Source organism: Eptesicus fuscus, chromosome 18 (assembly GCF_027574615.1).
Source record: "Eptesicus fuscus isolate TK198812 chromosome 18, DD_ASM_mEF_20220401, whole genome shotgun sequence".
Lineage (NCBI taxonomy): Eukaryota > Metazoa > Chordata > Mammalia > Chiroptera > Vespertilionidae > Eptesicus > Eptesicus fuscus.
The window spans coordinates 7,836,480-7,857,689 of record NC_072490.1 but is presented as its reverse complement, the minus strand read 5'-3'; the positions used below and the strand labels follow the sequence as shown (position 1 = coordinate 7,857,689).

The following is a 21,210-nucleotide window of genomic DNA, read 5'->3' as shown; positions in this document are numbered from 1 at the left end:
GCATTTTGGGGAAATTTTTTTATAAGTCCAGCATCTATTTGGGTTTCCACACAGTTGGCCAGAAGCAGCTAATTTAAAGAAACAAATACGAATTGTCTTTTAAAAAGGAGGGGGTGTCCCTGGCCGGATGCCTCGGTTAGTTGGCATATAGTCCCATGCGCCCAAAGGTTGCGGGTTTGATTCCCGTCGGAGCATATACCTAGGTTGCCGGTCAATCCCCAGTTAGGGTCGGTTTCTCTCTCTCTCTCTCTCCCGCCCCCCCCCCCCCATCCTTCCCTGTCTCTCCCTCTCTGCCTTCCCCTTTCTCATCCTCCCTCCTTCCCTCCTTCCCTCCTTCCCTCCCTCCCTTCCTCAAATCAATAAACATATCCTCCTGTAAGGATTTTAAAAAAGGGGGCAGAGTAATTTGGAATTGGGGTGGAGGGCAAGGTCAGGCTTGTGGTCAGGCTTGTGGTGAGCAGAATTCCAAGATGGCCTTTAAGATTCCGACCCCTTCTCCCCGTTATCCAGTCAACAGTCACTGAGTGCTGCCGTGAAGGGTTATTGGAGATGTAATGAAGAGGACACACCAAACAGAACAAAACAACAAAACCCCACCCGGTGAAGTGGTCCCAGGAAATAGTTTGAGAAGGCGGTATGTATTCTTCTGGAGCCGCTGAGACACACAGTGCTGAGATGGCTAAATAAAGGACGAAAAGGGGACTGAATTGCCGTTAATATCTTCACAATCCTTTTAAGATGAGGGAACATTTTAAAAAGATCCCAGTTTTGTTTGTTTTGGGTTAAATTTTTTTTCAGATAAATCTCTCTACTTCCCATCCTCCAGGCTCTTCATAAACCATAGACATTTCATTCTTCTGGGGTTTAGGGTTTAACAGGCTCAGGCAGTAAAAGGATCCTGCTGACGTAAACGCCATGGTGGCCAGCGCGGCCGAGCCCTGAAGTAAGATAGCGTTTGCATCATGATCGTCCAGGCTACTCTGATGATTGAAGACTTGCTGCCTGAACAGCTCCTTGAGAGTCGGCCACATCAGCTTTCCTCAGGGGTGAGCCTGGTCCTCCGTGTCTGCAGAGGCCTGACCCCGGAGCGGCCCCCAGTGTCCAGTCAGGGGAGCTGAGCGCCCACGGCTCAGAGCTGAGCTGGAGCACTGCAGGCAGGGACCGCTCGTTGCGGGGAGCGGAAAGGCTTCCAGTAAGGAGACCGAGTTTAAAAATCCAACGTTCAGAACGTATTGCAGGCAGATGACTTGTATCCACAGCCGTCTGCAGTGTGTGGGTCTCAGATGTTTTCTCTACAACTTGTGGTTAAAAATAAAAAGCATTTTACATCACTACCCAGTGCACAGACAGGGTGGGGCAAAAGTAGGTTTACAGTTATAAGTATACAAAACAGTTTATTCTTGTATTATTATTTCTTAATTATTGTATTATTTTCCATACAAACAATTGTAAACCTACTTTTGCCCCACCCTATATCCCCAGAACTGAAACAAAAATGTCAACACAACAATACTATGTGTGACACCCTTGGGTATGCTCTGTTTTATTATCTTTAATGAAGAAGATGCCAGTCAATACCCAGTAGGCTCATCTCTGCTCACTTCTCACCGTCTGCAAAAATAGTGCCTTCCATAGTGGCCAGTGTTTACAGCCGCTCTCGGTCAGTCCTTGCTTTAGTGTTCTTTTGGGATTACATTTGGGGTTGGTCCATGAATCACAGAAAATGTCATAGAAATCTTTTTTTTAATGAAAAGTAGCTTTATTCAGTGTGGGTTCCCTTTTTATTTACCAGATGTGGCCCTAAATGATTTGCCCCTTAGTCAAATCAAAGAGCAAAGTTGTTATGATTGCTTGTTTTCAGAAGAATGTAAGGACTGGAGTGTTAGAATTTAGTTAAAAGAGACTTCAGAGGTGGTTCAGGTCAGCTTGCTCATCCTGTAGAGACCCAAAGGAGCACGCGTTGTAATTTTAAAGAATGAATTAAGGTTGTTGATGTAGTCATCCTATTTAATAACCCTATATAATAAAGAGGTAATATTAAAATTGACCATCACTCCAACACACAAGATGGCCACCCCCATGTGGACACAAGGTGGCTGCCACAAGATGGCCGGCAGGGGAGGGCAGTTGTGGGCGATCAGGCCAGAGCAGTTGGGAGGGACCAGGCCTGCAGGGGAGGGCAGTTGGGGGGGACCAGGCCTGCAGGGGAGGGCAGTTGCGGGGGGACCAGGCTTCAGGGGAAGGCAGTTGGGGGCGACCAGGCTGGCAGGGGAGGACAGTTAGGGGCAATCAGGCTGGCAGGGGAGGGCAGTTAGGGACAACCAGGCTGGCAAGGGAGGACAGTTAGGGGTGACCGGGCCAGCAGGGGAGGGCAGTTGGGGGCAACCAGGCTGGCAGGGGAGGATAGATAGGGGCGACCAGGCCAGCAGGGGAGGGCAGTTAGGGGCAATCGGGCTGGCAGGGGAGCAGTTAGGCGTTGATCAGGCTGGCAGGGGAGTGCTTAGGGGGTGATCAGGCTGGTAGGCAGAAGCGGTTAGGGGCAATCAGGCAGGCAGGCAGGTGAGCGGTTGGGAGCCAGCAGTCCTGGATTGTGAGAGGGATCCCAGATTGGAGAGGGTGCAGGCTGGGCTAAGGGACACACACACCCTCCCCCATGCATGAATTTCATGCACCGGGCCTCTAGTATGTTAATAATAGAATATATTTTATTTAAAAATATGTTTTGATTTTTAGAGAGAGAGGAAGGAAGAGGGAGAGAGAGAGAGAAATATCTGTTGGCTGCCTCTTGCACACCTCCTACTGGGGATCGAGTCTGCAATCCAGGCTGGTGCCCTGACTGGGAATCAAAGAGGTGACCTCTCAGTGAATGGGATGACGTTCAACCACCTGAGCCACACCGGCCAGGGCTATATTTTAAGATACTATTATGAGAAGTCTGGTGTTGGGAGTGGATGCTTAGATCTGATGTTGGGGTGACTGTGCTGGAGGGACCTGTGCCTTCCAGGTACCAGTGGAGAAGCAGTGGTGTCTGTCCCTGTGACTTCCTTGTCTTTGGTTGCTAGGGCAACTCTGATACGCATGAGCTTGGCTATGTCAGCCCAGGCCTAGTGAGAGTATATATTATTAGAAAAAATGTAAAAAGACCCATGTAGGAAAAGAGATTGTGGACATCTGGGAAGCCGAGCAAGAAAACCGGGAAGGTGCTGGCCTGAAGCTGTGCTTGGTCTCGTGTGTCTGCTTTTCCCGTTCTGCCCTGCCTTGGGGTAAGGAGCTTCACACTCAGATCTGAGCCTGCCGTAGCCCAGGAAAGTGAGAGAATGTAAATGAATTGAACGTTTGTAGTCAAAAGCTTTTCTCTCCCCGATATTGAACCTGTAGAAATAACCACGTTCGGTTTGCTGGATACAGGGGAAGGGCTTTCTCCAGCTTCAGTCTTTGGGAACTCGCTCTGTATCGCACTTTGCCTTAACACATATTTGTAAACACTGTGATCTTTTTTGGGCTAGTCTCACAGGCTTTTTTTTTTGTTAATCAATATATTATCTTAGACAGACAAGCTCGAGGGAGGCCAGGTGATAAATTCCCTTTCCATCCACCTGGCAGAGTGTGTGAAGTAGACAAACAGCGCGCATCTACGAGGGCAACAGGCTTAAGTGCTGCAGTTTATCATACAGAGTAAATTCCAATAAAATGAAGGAATCTGATTTTTAAACTGAATCAGGATCAGCAAATTATAGCTTGTGGGCCAAACATGGCATCCCGCCCGTTTTTGTAAATAAAATTTCACTAGAACACAGCCATGCCTGCTCGTTTCTGTGTTATTTTTGCCTGCTTTTCCATTACAGTGACAGAGTTAAGTAGTTGCTACAGAGACCGTGTGGCCTGCAAAGCCTAAAATATTTACTGTCTGACCCCATACAGGAGAAAGTTTACTGATCCTTGGACTAAAGGACTATTTAGAGATGATGTCACTTTTGAATCAAGGCTATTTTATCTTAAATTGCATGGAAAAATTCTTCCAGTAGATGACATTTTTAAACGAGGTTTAATGGGGGAAGTGCCTAGATTCCATTGGGTGATGGGTGCCTACACTTTTTAAAGTTAAAGATGATTTTAAAAAAACCACTGTGCACTAAATCATTAATGCTGAGAAGATGCCTGATGAGGCACATAAGAAAGAGTAGTGTGACAGGCTCATAATTGAAGTGTGCAGTGATGATGGGTTACGCGATTTGGCTGGCCTTGCCCAGTTTGATAGTCTTCATAATGGTTGTGAATTTTAATAAAATTTTACATTTACAAATATTACTCTGAGATTTTGCTTGCTGCGGATCAATAAGGCTAAACTAATAGTCATTTGCAAAGAGGCTTCGTATTTCTCGTGTTTAAATGGCTGTAGTTCGGTGTATTAAAAATGAGTCATGTTTAATCAGATGGTTTCTCAGTCACAGGATTGAAGCAGCAACACGCGGGGCGGCGGTGCTGCGTGGCGGGGCGGCGGTTTACGCACGAGCCGTCTAACGTGTGTTGTCTTTTTGTTTCTTAACAGACTCGTGGAGGAAAGCAAACTGGTCCCACTCATTTTCGAAGTCATCCTGGTAAGGAAATACGCTTCTGAAATTTAAAACTTTTAAAAGTTTTGACCATGTTGTGCCGTTGAGTGCTGACCCTAACTGCCCACAAGACTTGTGTGTGTCCCTCATGACCTGACTTAACCTCATCGGGCCTCAGTTTCCTTGTCTGCGCTCTGTCCCACTCTGAGAGTGCATAGGGACACTGCCCTCTTTTCACAGTCCTTTGATTTTACTTCTGTTGACTGAAGACCACATGTTATCTAACGTGGAAAGTACTTTTTCTGAGGTTGGTCTGTGGAGGGAGGGAAGAATAATGATCACTGTTCTTCAGCATGAATTTCTCATGTTCGACGTGAAGCCCTCTGTAGTCACAGGGTCAGATCAACAGTTTTATGCCTGTGGGCAGAATCTTCTTCAGAATGTAGAGTGGCTTAGCTTCCATACACCATTTCTTCACAGGATGCAACTTAATTGGAAGCCATCTGTTCAAGAAAGGCTTTCTTTCACCTAAGGTTTCTACGTGTGGGGACTAAAATGGGATGCAGATTGACTTTTCTCACTTCTGATAAGTCCCTACTTATGATAAATACAGATCGGAAAATCAGGTTGAAAATCGAGTTGGTGCTTATAGCAAGGGAGCACCCTTAGCCAAAGAAATGCCTCCCTGTATGGGGGAGGAGGGAGGTACCCCCTTTGCCAAACACTTTCCCTCCAGAGCTGCCGGAAGCACCAGGGGCAAAGGAGGGGCCAGACCAGCCTAACCTACCTTGGTCATGGTCGGAGCAATAACTGAGAGGGTCTGCTAACCCTCCGCATGGGAAACCAGCTTTCTTTCATCCTCCTGAGGCACTAATCTGCATATTGTTTGTATGTTGCTGTGGCTCCACGGGGAAAGCGGTGATTTTCTTGGCGCCAGATCCCTTTGGCTTTCCGAGGAGCTGGTTGGAGCTGCTGCGCTGTTTGAACTGGGTGGGGAGGAGCGGTTGTGGGTTAGAGCCCAGATTGAAATCGCTTCACATAGTAAAAGGGTGTAACCAATGTCCATCTGAACTAACACAAAATCATATCGAATGTCACCTGTAATTGAGAAAATTAAAAACACACACCAAAACAACAAAATAAAAGCAAAGAGTAAAAGGGGATTTTAGAAGCACTATTAGGAGAAGAAATGGAGGAAAAGGGGGGCGAAGACACCTGCAGATCAAGAGCTTTCGAGTGGGGATTTTAAAGCGTTTTGCTTGCTAGTTTGTTGTGGAGGTGGATTCGTTTCTGAGAGCAATGCGTGGTCAGCTGCTGCATTTGGCCACGTGCTCGGGCATAGGGGCAAGACCCTGTGCTGTCCAAACTCGGCCACATCTGTCTTGCGTTTGAAAAGAGATGGCGTTAGCCCTGGCCAGGTGGTCAGAGTGTCGACCAAGGTTGTGGGCTCAATCTCTGATCAGGGCACGCACAAGAAACAATCAATGGAAGCCTAAATAAGTGGAACAACAAATCAAGTTTCTCTTCTCTCCCTCTCCCTTCCTCTCTCGCTCTCTCAAATCAATTAAAAAAAACCACACACACACATACACACAAGAAAGAGAGAGAGGCGTGTTGCAGACAGAGAGACTGTAGAGCTACCATGAGCCTTAGGGGTCGGGGGGACTCACCCTTGCTGTGGCAAGAGGGCCTCTACCCTGTTAAGGTCAGTATAGCTCCTTGGGTCACTGATAACAAAGTCTTACCTTTTGGCAATCAGTTCAAGGTCTGAAGTCTTCACATAGGACATTTCTTCTCCAGGTTCACAAAACCCCTCCATACTCGATTAGTCTTTGCATAATGAGCACCTAGGAAGGCTTTGCATTTTACAGGCCACAGTGAATGTTTAGTTGAGTAATGCATGATTTAAGCCCTCGTTCTTGAGTTGTGGCATCGTAGGGGGTGGGTAGACAGTGACCTCTACTCTCCAGGCCAGGAATTCAGCTGGTCCTGAGCCCCGTGACCTCGCAGGCACGTGCAGGGCGATGGATGCGCTTCCTCCAGCCGGAGCAGCGCTCTCTTCAGGCTTCTCGTAGGAGAGTGTATTATTAAGAGGTCTCGCTGCTAAAAAAGTAAAGAAAAAAACCCCCAACACGGTTGGAAATCACTGCTTTTGGGGACAGGACATTGCTGTCCTTGAAGAACATTATTAAACCCCTATTCTACTTTTGTCCTTGAGTTGAAGAATAATCTCAACTTTTCCCCTCTATATCAATACATTTCCTAATCCATGAAATATCTCTGTAGCAGTTATTCTGTAAACTATTACCATGTCCTTTCTAAATTTTGCCACTGAACTAGGCATAAAATAGTATTTTATCGATGCTATGGTGTGTGCAATTTTTTTCAGATTTTAATATTTCTGAAAATGGGATGTACTTTCCAAATCAGTGGCTTCTTACAATTGCTCTCAGCCAGGTGACCTGGTTGTCATTGTCTTAACCAGTTTATTTTGCCTTTATTTTTCTTTTTATGTGTCCAAGAAAGATATGCTATAAGGATGTATGTCTGAATAAGTCTAAAATAGCCCTTTCCATAAAAATAAAATAAAAATTTGAGGTAATAAAAAAGCATGTCACAGTTTAATTGGCAGCATTTTTCTTACTGTTTGATAAAATAATGGTACATCTTAGGACTGTTGGATTCCTAGTTTCAAGAAGACACAGGGTATTCTTTAGTTAGGTTTGGTTTCTAAGTTCAAGAGCATATGTGGGGTCCGGATATATGTAGCAGCTTTCAGCAATGATTTGATCAGGAGACAATGAAAAGATTGTGCAGGGTCCTGCATGCTTGTCTGCTGCTTGTGTCTTCTAGTCACTCACTCAAAAAGCAAAACAGCATTTGAATCATTCAGCTGGTGGTCCACTGTGACCTCTGGATTTTTTTTTTCTCCTTTACTCTTAGCTCCTGACTGTTTTCCAGCTTCTTTTTGATGTACTTAGAGTCCAATTACAGGCTTTTATAACTTCTTTCTTCTTTTCTGGAGTTCCACACATGCTGTGCTCTTACCAGCAGTGTCTCCTTCCCTGTATGGTTTTCATTGAGAAAGCAAACCTCTCTCTTCTGCTGGGCTGGGGCTGCAGGCAGCGTCGGTGTCGGTCCTGCAGGCCAGGAGGAGAGCGAAGATGAAGAGAGCAGAATTCTGAATCTCATGTCCCGTTGGCACAAAATAGCCACGTACAAACTTTAAGAAAAGATTCCTGGGGTTGTGCGCTAAAACCAAGAGCTCCCAGTATGGATCGCACTGGTTAAATACGTAACCCATTGAAAGGAGTTTTTGTTATCTTTTTAAAAAGATAAAAGTAATCTCCAATTGCAACTGCCAACTCAGGAGACACAGTGCGCCCTCCTGCCTGGGTGCCTAATGTCTGGCCCCCTGGTGTGCGGGGCAGAGAGAGGGCCAGGCGTGGGCACGTAATTGGTCAGGAGCAGCATGGGACTTCATGGAGGGAGGGAGAGGACACTGTGGGTCCCAGGGGAGGGAGGGACCCACTGCTCAGTGTTGGGGGGAGGAGTCTCACAGAAGAAGTAACCTTTGAATGGGGCCTTGAGGGAGGTGTCATGCGGAGAGGGGGCATCCAGCTTGGGGTGCCTGGGCCGGAGACCACAGGGAAGTATAGGGAGAGAGGTTAAGGGGCCATTTGGACCCCGGTCCTGCAGGGCATTATGCTGGGGTGGTTCTGTGCAAATAGCTTAAGCTCTCTAAAATCAGTGCCCTCTACTTCAAACAAACCTTCAGAGCCTCGGTGCTGCAGGAGCTATGAGCAATGGGGAGGTGGCCGCTCGGCCACCGCGGTGGGGCCGGGAGAGAATCAGGCTTGGCGTCACAGGTTACACTGGAAACTTGAAACAGGTTGAAAGCTGAACTCTGGGAGATCCCTGCAGGTCTCCTTCAATGAGGTTTTTGAGATGAGCCAAAAGGGCTGAGAGGAAGGAAGCCTAAAAGGCAGAGCTGGTCTCCGAGGCCCGATCCCAGGGCCCGGGAGCGCTAACACCACACTCAGGGTGGAACGCTTTCTATCCTGCGCTGTGCCCCGCTCTGGCAGGCCAAGCCCTGAAAGCCAGGTAGCCGATCGCTTACAAAAAGGGACTGTCACAGCAGCCGGGTGCTGCTTTCCTGGCGGGGCCACCTGGGTGAGAACACTGAGATTTTGTGGCAATACGGCCGCTGTGTTGGGCCGGGAGTGGACGCTCAGGGGGCACACAGTGGATTAGCTGAATGTATTCCTACAGTCTTCAGGGTCCACATTACGGCCACGTATGTGGGTCTGCTTAATAAATGTGGTTCCTGAGCAAGTGAGTCCTCACAAGTGCCCGATGGTTTGGCTTTGGGGTGTACAGTTGAGGGGTGAGCAGGATGAAAGGCATCCTTTTCCCCTTTGGCCACTTTCTAGGGAGTCAAAGTTGCATTTAAACGTGTGTCAATTATGCGGCTGAATAGATCGGCCTTTGCATTTTGCTGCAACTGTAATCTCTCTTCATTTTATTTCAGCGGTTTATGTTTTGGCCTATTTCAGTAAATCATTTTAATGCCAAGTAATAGAGGCAAACTGTATTTCATTGGGAAAAAATCTTTATTCATGGCAGATTTTCCAATATGTGCCAAAGTATTGCTGTCATGATGTTTTATGTGTCTGTTCCAAAACAAACAATTAAAGAGCAATTTCAGTGGCAAATGTTAACAATAAAAATGAGATTCGCAATACACTAGTTTGACAATTATATTGTTTTAACAGTTCTCGAAGATAGGTATTGAAGTGAGTGGTAGTAAATCTTCCAAGTCAACTGTGTCTTTAGAAAAGAGTCTCTTTACGGGCCCGTGGAGCCTGAGGATTTAATCTTGGAGACACCAGCGCAGTGCAGACTGGCAGCCACGTTACGTTGAAGGAGTGTTTGCAACCCCTCTAGGCTTTTAAAATTACTTTGCTCCATTCTCGTTGCAATGCATCTAATGTGGATTGGTGCGTAGGGTGTGTGAAAATGGCAAGTTCCTTATGAGTTTATAAATCTGCATGTTTGTGTACAATAGGCCCTTAATAAGATTCTGCAATGCACAGGGGCATGAGTTTCTAAACCGGAAAACAATCTTTGATTAAAATTTTAAAATGCTTGACTTAGGAAGATATGTTCAAAGTTGTGCAAGGAGTACTTACCAGCTGCAGGAGACAAATCTCATTCTTCCACCTTCCGGTGCACCTGTTCAGGGCTTCTGTAGATTGCATTATACCAAGACTAGAGGCCTGGTGCATGAATTCGTGCACCAGTGGGGTCCCTCAGCCTGGCCTGTGGGATCGGGCCAAAACTGGCTCTCTGATATCCCCCGAGGTGTCCTGGATTGCCAGAGGGTGCAGGCCAGGTGAGGGACCCCACCAGTGCACGATCGGGGCCAGGGAGGGACATGGGAGGTTGGTCAGCCAGGGAGGGACCGCGGGAGGGCTCCAGTCCTGATCGGCTGGACCTCAGTAGCAAGCTAACCTACCAGTCGGAGCGTCTGCTCCCTGGTGGTTAGTGCACATCATAGCAACTGGTCGACCAGTTGACTGCTGCCTGGTGGTCAGCGCACATCATAGTGAGCGGTTGAGCAGCTTTAGCATATCATTAGCATATTACGCTTTGATTGGTTGAACGGCCTACTGGACGACCCAACATTTAGCATATTAGGCTTTTATTATATAGGATGACCTTCTACATCCTGCCATTTAAGTGTGTGCTTTGAGGTGTTTTCTTGGTATTTGCATGGATCTATTCTTGGTAGTTTGTGTCATAAGGTGCAATCTATTGCTGGATTGAATGAAGTCGCCCAATATAACATCTGAACAAATGATTTTAATGCCATGTTATTAACATGATTAATTCCTGGTTAGCTGAATAAGTGGGCTGAAGCTATGTAAAATAAATATATCTGTAAACCTGGGCTAAAGCATAATCAGCCCAACTAGTTTGAAAGAAGATGGACTTTAATAAGAGAAAAACCACATATTGTACCCGCTAAAAATAAAAGTGCTGAAACAGAGCTTAGGATACCGTTGGCCAGTCACAGGGCACATAATGGGCATGTGCTCCATGTGGCTTCTCCCACGTGGAATCCCGAGTTTTATCGTCACTGTTCTTGTTTCTAGTTCTGCCTGGGTCCTGGACTTCGCTGCGGGGAGGCAGTATTCCTTCTTCCTTCCCTATAAGGAGACGGCCAAGTTAAAAAGCAAAGACGTAGATAAGTGACAGGGCATTAAATAATGTCCTTCCCAAGAGTGTACGTGTTTTTTTTTTTCTTCTTGGTTTTTTGTTTTGATTGTAGAATTAGACTCGTGAAGAAGTAAGGGTAAAATTAGGGCACAGCTAGTGAGTTGCACGCACCTGTGTAGGCTACAGACAAGTGAAGAGAGAGACATGGTCCAGAAAGGTGGCATGAGGAAGATGGAAGAGGCACCAAACCACTGCATGAAGTTTAGAAGAAGCAAAGAGTTTCTAAAAGAAAAGGCAGTGTTTCTGTTCAAAGGGCTGTGACTCTTGGGTTCTGTGAGAGCCTGCCCTGCACCCCACGCCTTGCCTGCTCTGTTGATTCGATTCCCCCACAGACCTGCATCTCAGCATGTTAGCCAGGAGCCACATGTAGCATAACGAGCACTTGAAACATGGCTAGTCCAAGCTGAGATGCTCTCTGTGTCAAACATGTGTTGGGTTTCCAAGAACAAAAGGAGTGTAAAGTAGCTGCTTAATCCTGTCTAATAAAGAGGGGATGTGCTAACTGACCATCATGCTGCTGCAAAAGATGGCGGTGCCCACAGCCAATAAGGAGGGAATATGCTAATTGACTGCCACGCCCTCAAAGATGACGGCGCCCAGTCCCCTCAGCCCCCCAGCCGCCCAGAGCCAACCTGAGGCGCAGGCAAGCCTCAGATGTCGGCTTCCCAGCCACCTAGGACCAGCCCGAGGCACAGGCAAGCCTCGGATGGCAGCTGCCCGGCCACCCAGGGCCGGCCTGAGGCTTCAGGTAACCAGGGCTGGCTGAGGCTTGCACTGCTGGCAGTGGCAGCAGCAGAAGTGTGATGGGGGCATCGTTTTCCCCTGATCACCGGGTTGCCTCCTGCCCCTGAGGGCTTCTGGACTGTGAGAAGGGGCAGGCCGGGCTGAGGGACCCCCCTGCAGTGCATGAATTTTTTTGCACCGGGCCTCTAGTCTATAATAATAAAAGTGTAATATGCAAATCGACCGAATGACCGAATAGCAGAACGACTGTCCAGACGGCCTTCTGGATGAAGCCGGGCTGTGAGGGTCGAGGCAGCCGGGGCTGCAAAAGCCTACTCTTGTACAGATTTCGTGCATCGGGCCTCTAGTTTTCTCATATTGACTGTATGTTAAAATGATCGTAGTTTGGATATATGGGGCTAAATGCAGTATTATCAGAATCAGCTTCATGTGTTTCTTTTTACTTTTTTACTGCAGCTTTCAGAACATTTACGACACAGGGTGTGCATTATATTGCTCTTGGCTAGTGCTGCAGTAGGTGATATCCCGTCTTGTGTCCTCAGTTACACCTGAGTCTCACTTAGGGAGGGAGCATGCTGTGTGTTCGCCCCAGCACATCGCCCTCCTGGCTTTTTGCCTTTCAGTTCGTATCAGTTTGTTAGTGAGCTAGAGGGAGGCGAGGCATGGTTGTTACATTTAGACCCCCCTCTGATGGGGGGTTGGAAGGAGAAATAGTGGGAAGGGTCAGTGTGCTCCAGGGCGACATCTCCGAAAGGCAGTTTGGTGGCAGCTCCCCGGATTTTGACCATGGCTGGTGACACCACTCGAGTTTATTTCGCTTCTGACTCTGGACTCTGTGGGGGCACCCAGTCACTGGCCACCCTTAGGTTCAGGCTTGTGTTAAAAACTAACATGCCTACTGTGGGTACCAGGGGTCACTTAGTCTCACTACAAAACGCTGTGCATTTGGAGCCCTTTAATAGATGGACCAGGTAGAAGGACTCTGGGTAAATACACAGGAGGACTGGAGGGTCCAGCGTGGCAGCAGTGATTGCTCATCCTCTGTAACCTCTGAATGTTACTTTTTCTCAGACTTCTTCATTGATGTAGGTTCCCATACAGTTTATTCAGGAACAAGACAGTGGAGAACACCCACTTTTTAGAAAGTGGAAATGTCAGCAAGAAGTGACTAGTTTCGAGCGCAGAAAGCAGCCAGCATCGGCAGCATTTGCCTTGGATGCTCTCTTGCATTTGTTTTCTTGGATGAGCAAGAGGCAGACTGTATGTGCTTCCCCAGAGCTGCAAAGGCTTTTCAGAAGGAGCCGGGAAATCTGACGCACTGGAGCAACTTACAGATGTATGAGGAAAGGAGAGCTTTTTAAATAGCTCTGCTGAGCGAAATTGGATTTTAGATTTATTAGAGGCACCAAATTGGAGAAAGACGGTGTGAGAAGCCAGTAGGGCAAGTTATTGCATAGGATTTTTAGGTTTGTTTTTTTTCTGCTAACAAGAACAATACATACTTGTAAAGAGTTCAGACAGTACAGAAATGTCTAACTGAGAATGTGAAGGCTTCCATAATACACAGCTTACAGCTGTTCAAATATCCTCATTATTTTTCACATCTTTCTCCCCTCCTCCCCCCAAAATGGGACCACACTAACTATTCTACTTCGTACCTATCACACTTCATAGTGCCCATGGGAGGGATTGTGTGTGTATATGCATATGCATTACTTATTCTATTTAATGGCCACATAATATTTTATTGAGTTAGCAGAATTTATTTAGCCAGCCCCCATCGATGGACATTTCAAGTCCCCACTCCCCCAGTTTTCTGCTAACGTGAGCAACTCTGAATAGGATGTCTACACATTTGTGCAAGTTTCAATAGGATAAATGTTTGAAAGTTGAGTTGTTATACCAAAGTATACACATCTTTTGTATTTTAGTACTAGAGGCCCAGTGCATGAAAATTCATGCACTGGAGTGGGGGTCCCTCAGCCCGGCCTGCCCCCTCTCACAGTCCGGGAGCCCTCAGGGGTGGGAGGCAACCCGGCGATCAGAGGAAGGCGACTGCCCCATCACACCTCTGCTGCTGCCACTGCCGGCAGTGCAAGCCTCGGCCAGCCCTGGTTACCTGAGCCTCGGGCGGCCATGGGCAGCTGGGAAGCCACCATTTGAGGCTTGCCTGCACCTTGGGTGTTGGCTGGGCAGCCTCCATCTGAGGCTTGCCTGCACCTCAGGCAGGCCCTGGGTGGCTGAGGGGACTGGGGGACTTTGGAGGCAGGTGCGTGGAGTGGCCAGGCCCGTCTGCCATCCCGGCGGGGCTGAGGGGACTGGGCGCCGCCATCTTTGAGGGTGTGGCAGTCAATTGGCATATTTCCTCCTTATTGGCTGTGGGCGCCACCATCTTTGCGATGGCGTGAGGGTCAATTAGCATATTCCCTCTTTATTAGATAGGATTACTCTCCCGAGTACTAATGTGGAATTTCCCACACAACCGGATATTAAGCAGCAGCAGCTTTGCCACACTCGCCGGTCTTTCAGATTGTTAGTGGCTTGTTTTTTGAGCTGTTTGCTTTTTAATATCAGAGGCACATTCATCAACTTTTTGGCTGATAGCTTCTTTGTTTTCCACTGTGCTTAGGACAGGACTTCTCCCCAACAAGGTTATTAGATATTAATCTATCTTTTATTCTGTACCCTTAGGATTTCATGATTAAATCTTAAATCTTTGCTCCAAAGTAACTTTTTCGCCAGGAGTGAGTACAGAGCCAGCTGTTCTCTTCCCCACATGCCCTCCCCCCATCACTGAGTCGTTCAGCAGTACTCGGTCATTACAGGGACTTGAAATACCATATTTATCATGCCTTCACTGCACCTCCGTATGTTGTCTATTATCCGTATCGATGCACAGTAAGGTGCAGATATTTATTATGTATAACTTGATGAGGTTTTGCATCTGTACACTCAGTCAAGATAATGAACAGATCCATCGCCACCCCACCTCGCCCCACCTTAGAATGTCCTTGTGCCTGTCTGTCATGCATCTCTCTCGACCCCCATGCCAGTCTCAGGCAGCTATGCGCTTGCTTTCAGCCCCTGTAGATTAGTTTGCATTTTCTACAATTTTATACACGCGGGGAGTAAGGTGTGGATCCTTTCCTTCTTTCTCCGTGGGCCCCTGGCTTCTTCGATGGAGCATGCTTGTTTTCCTCCAGGGAGAAGGCGTCATGTCTGATGCTGATACCGCCCCATGGCTGTCTGATTTGTGTTGGTGAGGCTCATGTTTCCATCTCCTACCTTTTAACTCTCGCCACCTTTACATTTCCAGTTGTTTTCTCAAAGATAGATGCATTTGGAGCTTGCCTTTTCCAGCCTGACAAGATTAGTCTTCTATTTGAGGTGTTTAGAACATTTTCATTAAATGTTATTATTAATGTAGTTAAATCTACCATCTTACTGCTAGTTTTGTTTTGGGCCTTCTAGACTTCTTTCTCTCTTATTTCTGTCTTTTCCAGTTGGCTTTTGGCTCAGTTGAGTACTTTCTTTTTTGGTGATTGGTGGAGGGGGTCTACATTATGCATCTTTAATGGACCCAGTCTACCTGCTGTCATGGAGGTAATTACCTTGATGTAATGGTCCCTCTAAATAGACCTCCAGCCAAAGTGGCCAAGAGCTGACCTCTATGCTGTACACCTAAAACTAATACAATATCGACTGTCAACTGTAATTGGAAAAGAAAACAGAAAGCTTGTTTGTTTTTAAATTAATTTTTGGTTTTATTTGGGGGGAACTTATTGATCTTTTCTTTGTTGTATATACTGTGGTGCATTTTCATGAATTCTCTGTGTACAATTAAAAATTATTTGGGGGGAACTTATTGATCTTTTCTTTGTTGTATATACTGTGGTGCATTTTCATGAATTCTCTGTGTACAATTAAAAATTATTCTCTTAGTCTCTCTTGAGTTCAGAGTTTGACTTGTATCTATAAGGTATATCTTATGGAGCATGTTTTATACATGTCCTTAGTAATTTTTCCTTTAATCTATCTTAGATTGAGGGAGGGGACTATAGTACCCTGTTATTAGGGTGTTTCTGTATATATCTCTCACTTCTCCTGGTTTATGAGAATTGTTGCTGTGTTATTGGGTGCCAAAATATTATTACAGAGTTATTAAAATTTATTATTTCTAGTTTAAAATTTTATAAGTTTATCCTTTGTAATATTTTTTTTTCTTTCACTTTAGATCTTAATACAAGTTTATAGTGGGAAATGGGTGTGGATTTATGTCTGGTCGTTGTAGAATGTTTAAGGATGTTGTAGAATGTTGTAGAATGTTCCCCCCACCTCCTCCCATAGGCATCATTCTTTCTGAATGTGAGCTTTTCCCCACCAGCCCTTTACCTCTTCATAGCCTCCGCCAGGATCTGGCCCAGAGACTCATTTAATTAGCGAGTTGTGATTGCAGTTAAGCTTCAGAGCCTTTTCTTCGTGACGCTTTGTAGAAGTAAACATGCTTCAGAAGGAGTATTTAAAACCCCACCTGCGTATTCTGACAGGTGCTTCCTTCTCTGTGGAGACCGAGTGAGCAGCCTTTCAGTCTTCCTCTGCTGTGCCCCCTGCTTGAGTGCTCCCCCCTCCGTTTGCACACCCCGTTTGTGCGCCCCCTGCCGGATTGATTAGAATTCCCCACCGTGCTTGCTCAGGGCTCACACCTGCATGGCTGCGCGGGAGAGGCCTGCTGGGTGCAAACAGCCCAGCAGCTCTGGTCAGTGGTAACAGGTCAGTGTGAACATGAGAAAAGCCCATCTAAGAGGGGAGGAGGAGGGCTAAGGCCTGAGGAGGTGAAGTGACCAGCAGTGTGGGACCCACCAGCACATGAAGGGGGGATGGTTGTGGCGCCCTTTTGCATGCTTCTGGTTAAATTGTTTCCTAAGTTGATGAACTTACTGTGGCTCGTCAGAGGTGAGAGGAGGAGTGAGAGAAGCTGCTGTGGAGGAGCTGCTTGGTGCAGAGTGGTCTTGCTAGTCCCAGCCGGAAGGTCATGGGTTCGATTCCTGGTCAGGGCACATACCTAGGTTGTGGGTTCCATCCCCAGTTGGGGCTCCATCCCTAGTCGGGGCACATGTGGGAGGCAACTGATGGATGTTTCTCTCTCCCCCTCTCCTTTCCCCTCTCAGTGTTTCTAGCAGGAGATACACTGTTGTCCAGTGAGACTCTGCTCACACCATAACGCTTTCCTCACACACATAAATAGAAAACAAAGCATTCATCTCTCTGAGTGGTTGCTCCCCGAGTGCAGAATGGGTAAAACTTTAGATGATCCATCTCTTCTTATTAATCCCGTAGGGCTTCATAGTGGGAAATAAATGAGACTTATTTATGCTTGCGGATCAAATTGCCATAAAAGGTTGTTTCAACAGACAGAGGCAAAATCATAATAAAATAATTTAGTGAAAATGGGAGCTAAGAGTATGCTTAATGGAACATGATTACACTTAATTTTCTTACTATTTCCATCATTAAAGCTCCATTATCTTTCCTGAGACCTCATTTAGGCTTCCGGCCGCACTGCCACTCCGAGGCGTTGGTGGTAGCACCTAGAAGCCTGCGAGCCCCGTTAAAATACAAAAATAGCTAATAATGTGCTGTTCTTTCATTTTTGCTATTTGATATCCTTGTCTCACATTCAGAGTCTCACGTATTCTCTCTCTAACCCCATCTCTTGAAAGCCATCAGTATCATTACCTGAGAGCTTTCATACAAAAGAAGTTTGATTCTAGAATTGAAAACAAAGCCGAGGCTTCCTGATGAATGTCTCTGAGGCGCACAGATACTTCGGGTTGAAAAAAAATCTCTCTGGTTGTTCCTTTGTCTTCAAGCGTATCAGCAGCTCTGTCATATTTGTACATAGAAACAGAATCAGCCTGGCCAGTGTGGCTCAGTGGCACATGCCTGGGTTGAGGGCTTGATCCCCAGTAGGGGGGCGTGCAGGAGGCAGCTGATGGATGATTTTCTCTCATTGATGTTTGTATCTCTCCCTGTCCCTTCCTCTCTGAAATTAATAAAAACATATTTAAAAAACACACACCAGAATCAGCATTAGTCTTTTTACACATCATAGAACTTTGTAGGTAGGGATAGGTAAGAATCTACACCTTAAAACCCCCAAAGGGTACTGTGGGCTGTTTGATGTAACGGGGGGACGGTGCTGGCCTTTCCAGAGAAGTCGAGTTCAGTTAGTCTAGTTCCGTCTGAAGTCAGCGCCCGGAGGCCCACACATTCACTTGTGTGCAGAAGCAGAGAGCAAGGTGTCGCGGTCAGGTGATGAGGGCTGGTCAGAGGTGAGCGAGGAGCTGCGAGGAGCCGCAGGGAGTGAGGCCCGCGGCCCTGACCGTGAGGGCGGCAGGGATGGTACACCTGTTATCCGGATTTGTAATGACCACACGTTTCTAGTTTGTGTTTAACTCCGCTGAATCTAAAATAAATTAGTATCCGAGGCATTGACTGCTAACCAAGACTTAGTGTGGGTTAGAAAAGTCTTAGGCAGGTGTTCAGAGTAACCGGCCCCAGCGTGCTGACCTCGGTAACGCTCAGTTTCTCTCAACTTCAGGGTCCTGGGTCCCAGGGCCTGTGCTCTTGCTCGGGTTCCAGGCCTCTCCATGCCTGCTGCTGCTTCCTGCCAGCCCCACTCCCAGCTCCTGCCTGGCGTCTCTCCTGCCCTTCCCAGCTCCACGAGGTCTCACTCCCCGAGTCTTAGAGCACTGCCGGCTTGATGCGCACCCTGCACTGCCCTCAGCTCTTCCTACGTCCGCCCCGCCCATCCCCGGGCGGAAGCTCCCCGAGGGCAGGTATCTTGGCGCAGGTTGGGGCTCTCCCTCAGACCTGAGTGGGCCTGCAAACTGGTCTTCGCTGCAGAGTGTTGAAGGAATGACACTCACTTGTTGCAGAGAGATTATTTGTCGCTGACCTTCTTGAAAATAGTGGACTGTTTACCCTTGTACACAGAAGGTTATCAGCTGGGCAGACTCCTCAAATATAACAAATGGTTCACATATTCCTTTGTAAAGGCTTTTGTTATGTCTGTGTCTGCGTGTATGCTTTAACATTTATACAATTCCCCATTAAAACCTCTTGTTTTTATTTTTAATGTGGGAACTTCGCTACAATCCATTCACTTCATCCAACTTCTGTTTTCTCTTGTAAAACCCTGTGATGGCGAGGACGGTAATGTATAGACTTGCCGTCCCTCCATCGCTCCCATGTTTATGTGATGTAGTTGGACTTCATGGTGACAGCGGGATTCTGGCACGTGGGGTTCCTTTAGGGGCTGAGGAAAAGCAGGGATCCGAGGATGCTTTTCTCTGTATCACAACTTTATACTGCTTTTTGGTTGCTTAGTGAACATTCTGGGAAGGGTGGATGGGGGGCGCCAATCTGATGCTAAAACTCATATTGGAGTGACCTTTGCCCCGATCCACAAATAAGTATTTAAGATTGTGCAGAACTGTGGTGTTTCAGTGTAGTCATAACGTTTAGAACTTGCTTGACATTATTTAACCTCTCCTTCAAAGATTCATTTGGAAAGACGTAGCCATTGGGTTTAGCCTGAAAGGATGGCAGAGCAGAGAAGAACCTTAGCTGGAGTCTCCAGGCAGATCCCGCCTCCCTGGGCATCCGTTTCCACATCTGTGACTTCTCCACATCTGGGGCTTCTCCTCCAGCTGCTGCTGCAGGCTCCCAGCCCTCCCAGCCCGCACCTGGGCGACGCCCAGCCCGCACCTGGGCGAGGCAGCTGTTGCTGGGATGCAGCCGCCGGCACTCGGCCCCTCTGGGTCATGCGGCAGAAAGGTTTCCTGTTATCATCCTGGCTTTAGACGTGTGCTTCCAGCTGCCTGAGGTTTCCTCTCCTTCCCGGCCCTTCACTGTGCTTTCCTCTGTGCACTTGAAAGCCCTGGTTGGAATGACTTCTCGCCACTTCCCACTAGGATCTCCCTCCTGCAGGATTTACTAGTACCTCTTTGAGGCAGGAACCACGAGACCATAAACTCCCTCTGCAAAGAGGTCGCAACGCCGGCGGTGAGAGAGCTGCAATTGAACACGTCTTGTGATAATTGCACGTATTGATCTTCCCGTTCCATTTCACCACGTGCAGTATTTCCTTTCTTTGGAATGGGGTGTTTATATTTGTGAGCAATTATCTTTAATGGAGAGTCCCATTGAAACGGTGTGAACCTCGTTCAGAACTTCTGGAGAGCATATTTTCCATGGGAGTGCTTCACGGGTCCTTGACAAATATTTAGCATGTGAGAGGTTTTCTGTCCTTAAAGTAAAAGGATCTGAATTTACCTTCTCTTGCAAACATTATTCAAAAACAAATGTGTACCCATGGAAAACGTGTGGAGGAAAATCATTTGTGTGGTTCTGTTTCACCCCATTACTAGTATGTACAGATTTCAATGCTCAGTAAGTATTTATCGATGGCTCGATTGAAGGCAGTTGCTAGTTTCTGACAGACTGACTTCTTGGAGGAGAACCCAGCCAGCTGTATCTCCCTTCCCCTGCTGCGTTCACCCGATGATCGTGAGCAGGGTTGTCCTTCTGTTAATTTCCCAGAGGCCTCTGGGGACCAGGCACTGGGGACACGGCTCAAAGCCCCAATTCTGCCCTCAAAGGGCTCGACATCCAGTGAGGAATGGGTGACCCAATAGTCACAGTGCACGTGGCAGGTGCTGTGAGGAAGGCGGGCACAGGGAGGGGATGGAGGCGGGCACGGGGAGGGGATGGAGGCGGGCACGGGGAGGGGATGGAGGCAGGCACGGGGAGGGGATGGAGGCGGGCATGGGGAGGGGATGAAGGCGGGCACGGGGAGGGGATGGAGGCGGGCATGGGGTGGGGATGGAGGCGGGCACGGGGAGGGGATGGAGGCGGGCACGGGGAGGTTATGAAGACTGTTCACCATGAAAAGGGCAGCCTCCTATGGAGTTCTGAGAGCGAATGCTAGTTTGCCAGGCTTTATTTTTTGAGATGATGATGATGATGATGCCGCCACCGATGATGGTTTTACTTCTGGAGAGGGGCAGGGATGCAGGGAGCAGGCAGGAGTGTGTCTGGCGCACGCCTGTATTTTCTCGTGTCCCCCTTCGGGGCTCTGCTCAGCTCGGGCAGCGTGTGTAGGGCAGACTGGCCCGTCTTTCTAGCCTCCAGGCAGGTGCAGCGCAGGGCACGGTCCATCCCCAGGGACGCGGGTGCTGGCAGCTTCTCTTGGCTCCGCTGCCAGGGTTCTCCCCCGGGCAGCAGTGTTGGCTGCAGCCCGAGGCACCTGCCCTGGGGCACAGGCCCTGTCAGGAGCCAGGGAGAAGGAAGCTTCCTGCCGGCAGCCGAATAATGAGGGAGGACAGGGCTGGGAGGGCCACGCGGCACACACACCTGCAGAAGGGCGTCCACACACTGCCGCCCTCAAGCTGGCTCAGCACCCTGATGGGCACACGGCGCCCGTTGGCCCAGGCCCTCCCTCTGTGCCACCTGGAACGGGTCACTGATAACTTGTATTCGCTGCTGCCAAAGGGCCTCTGCCATGTCTGTCAGTCAAATTGAAAAATAACTAGAGTTTTATTCTCTCCTGTGTTTAAGCAGAGAGATG

The 21,210-nt window shown here is 47.8% G+C and overlaps 1 protein-coding gene across 3 annotated transcripts in view; it reads left to right on the top strand.

Moving 5' to 3' along the window:
- The window catches only part of ULK4 (unc-51 like kinase 4), a 250,082-nt gene that overhangs the window by 114,974 nt on the left and 113,898 nt on the right, over positions 1 to 21,210 (top strand). For all 3 annotated transcript variants that reach the window (XM_054729835.1, XM_054729834.1, XM_054729836.1), the window contains one exon: positions 4,550 to 4,598. In XM_054729835.1, the coding sequence (XP_054585810.1) occupies positions 4,550 to 4,598 (49 nt within the window). The remainder of the gene's footprint in view (positions 1 to 4,549; positions 4,599 to 21,210) is intronic.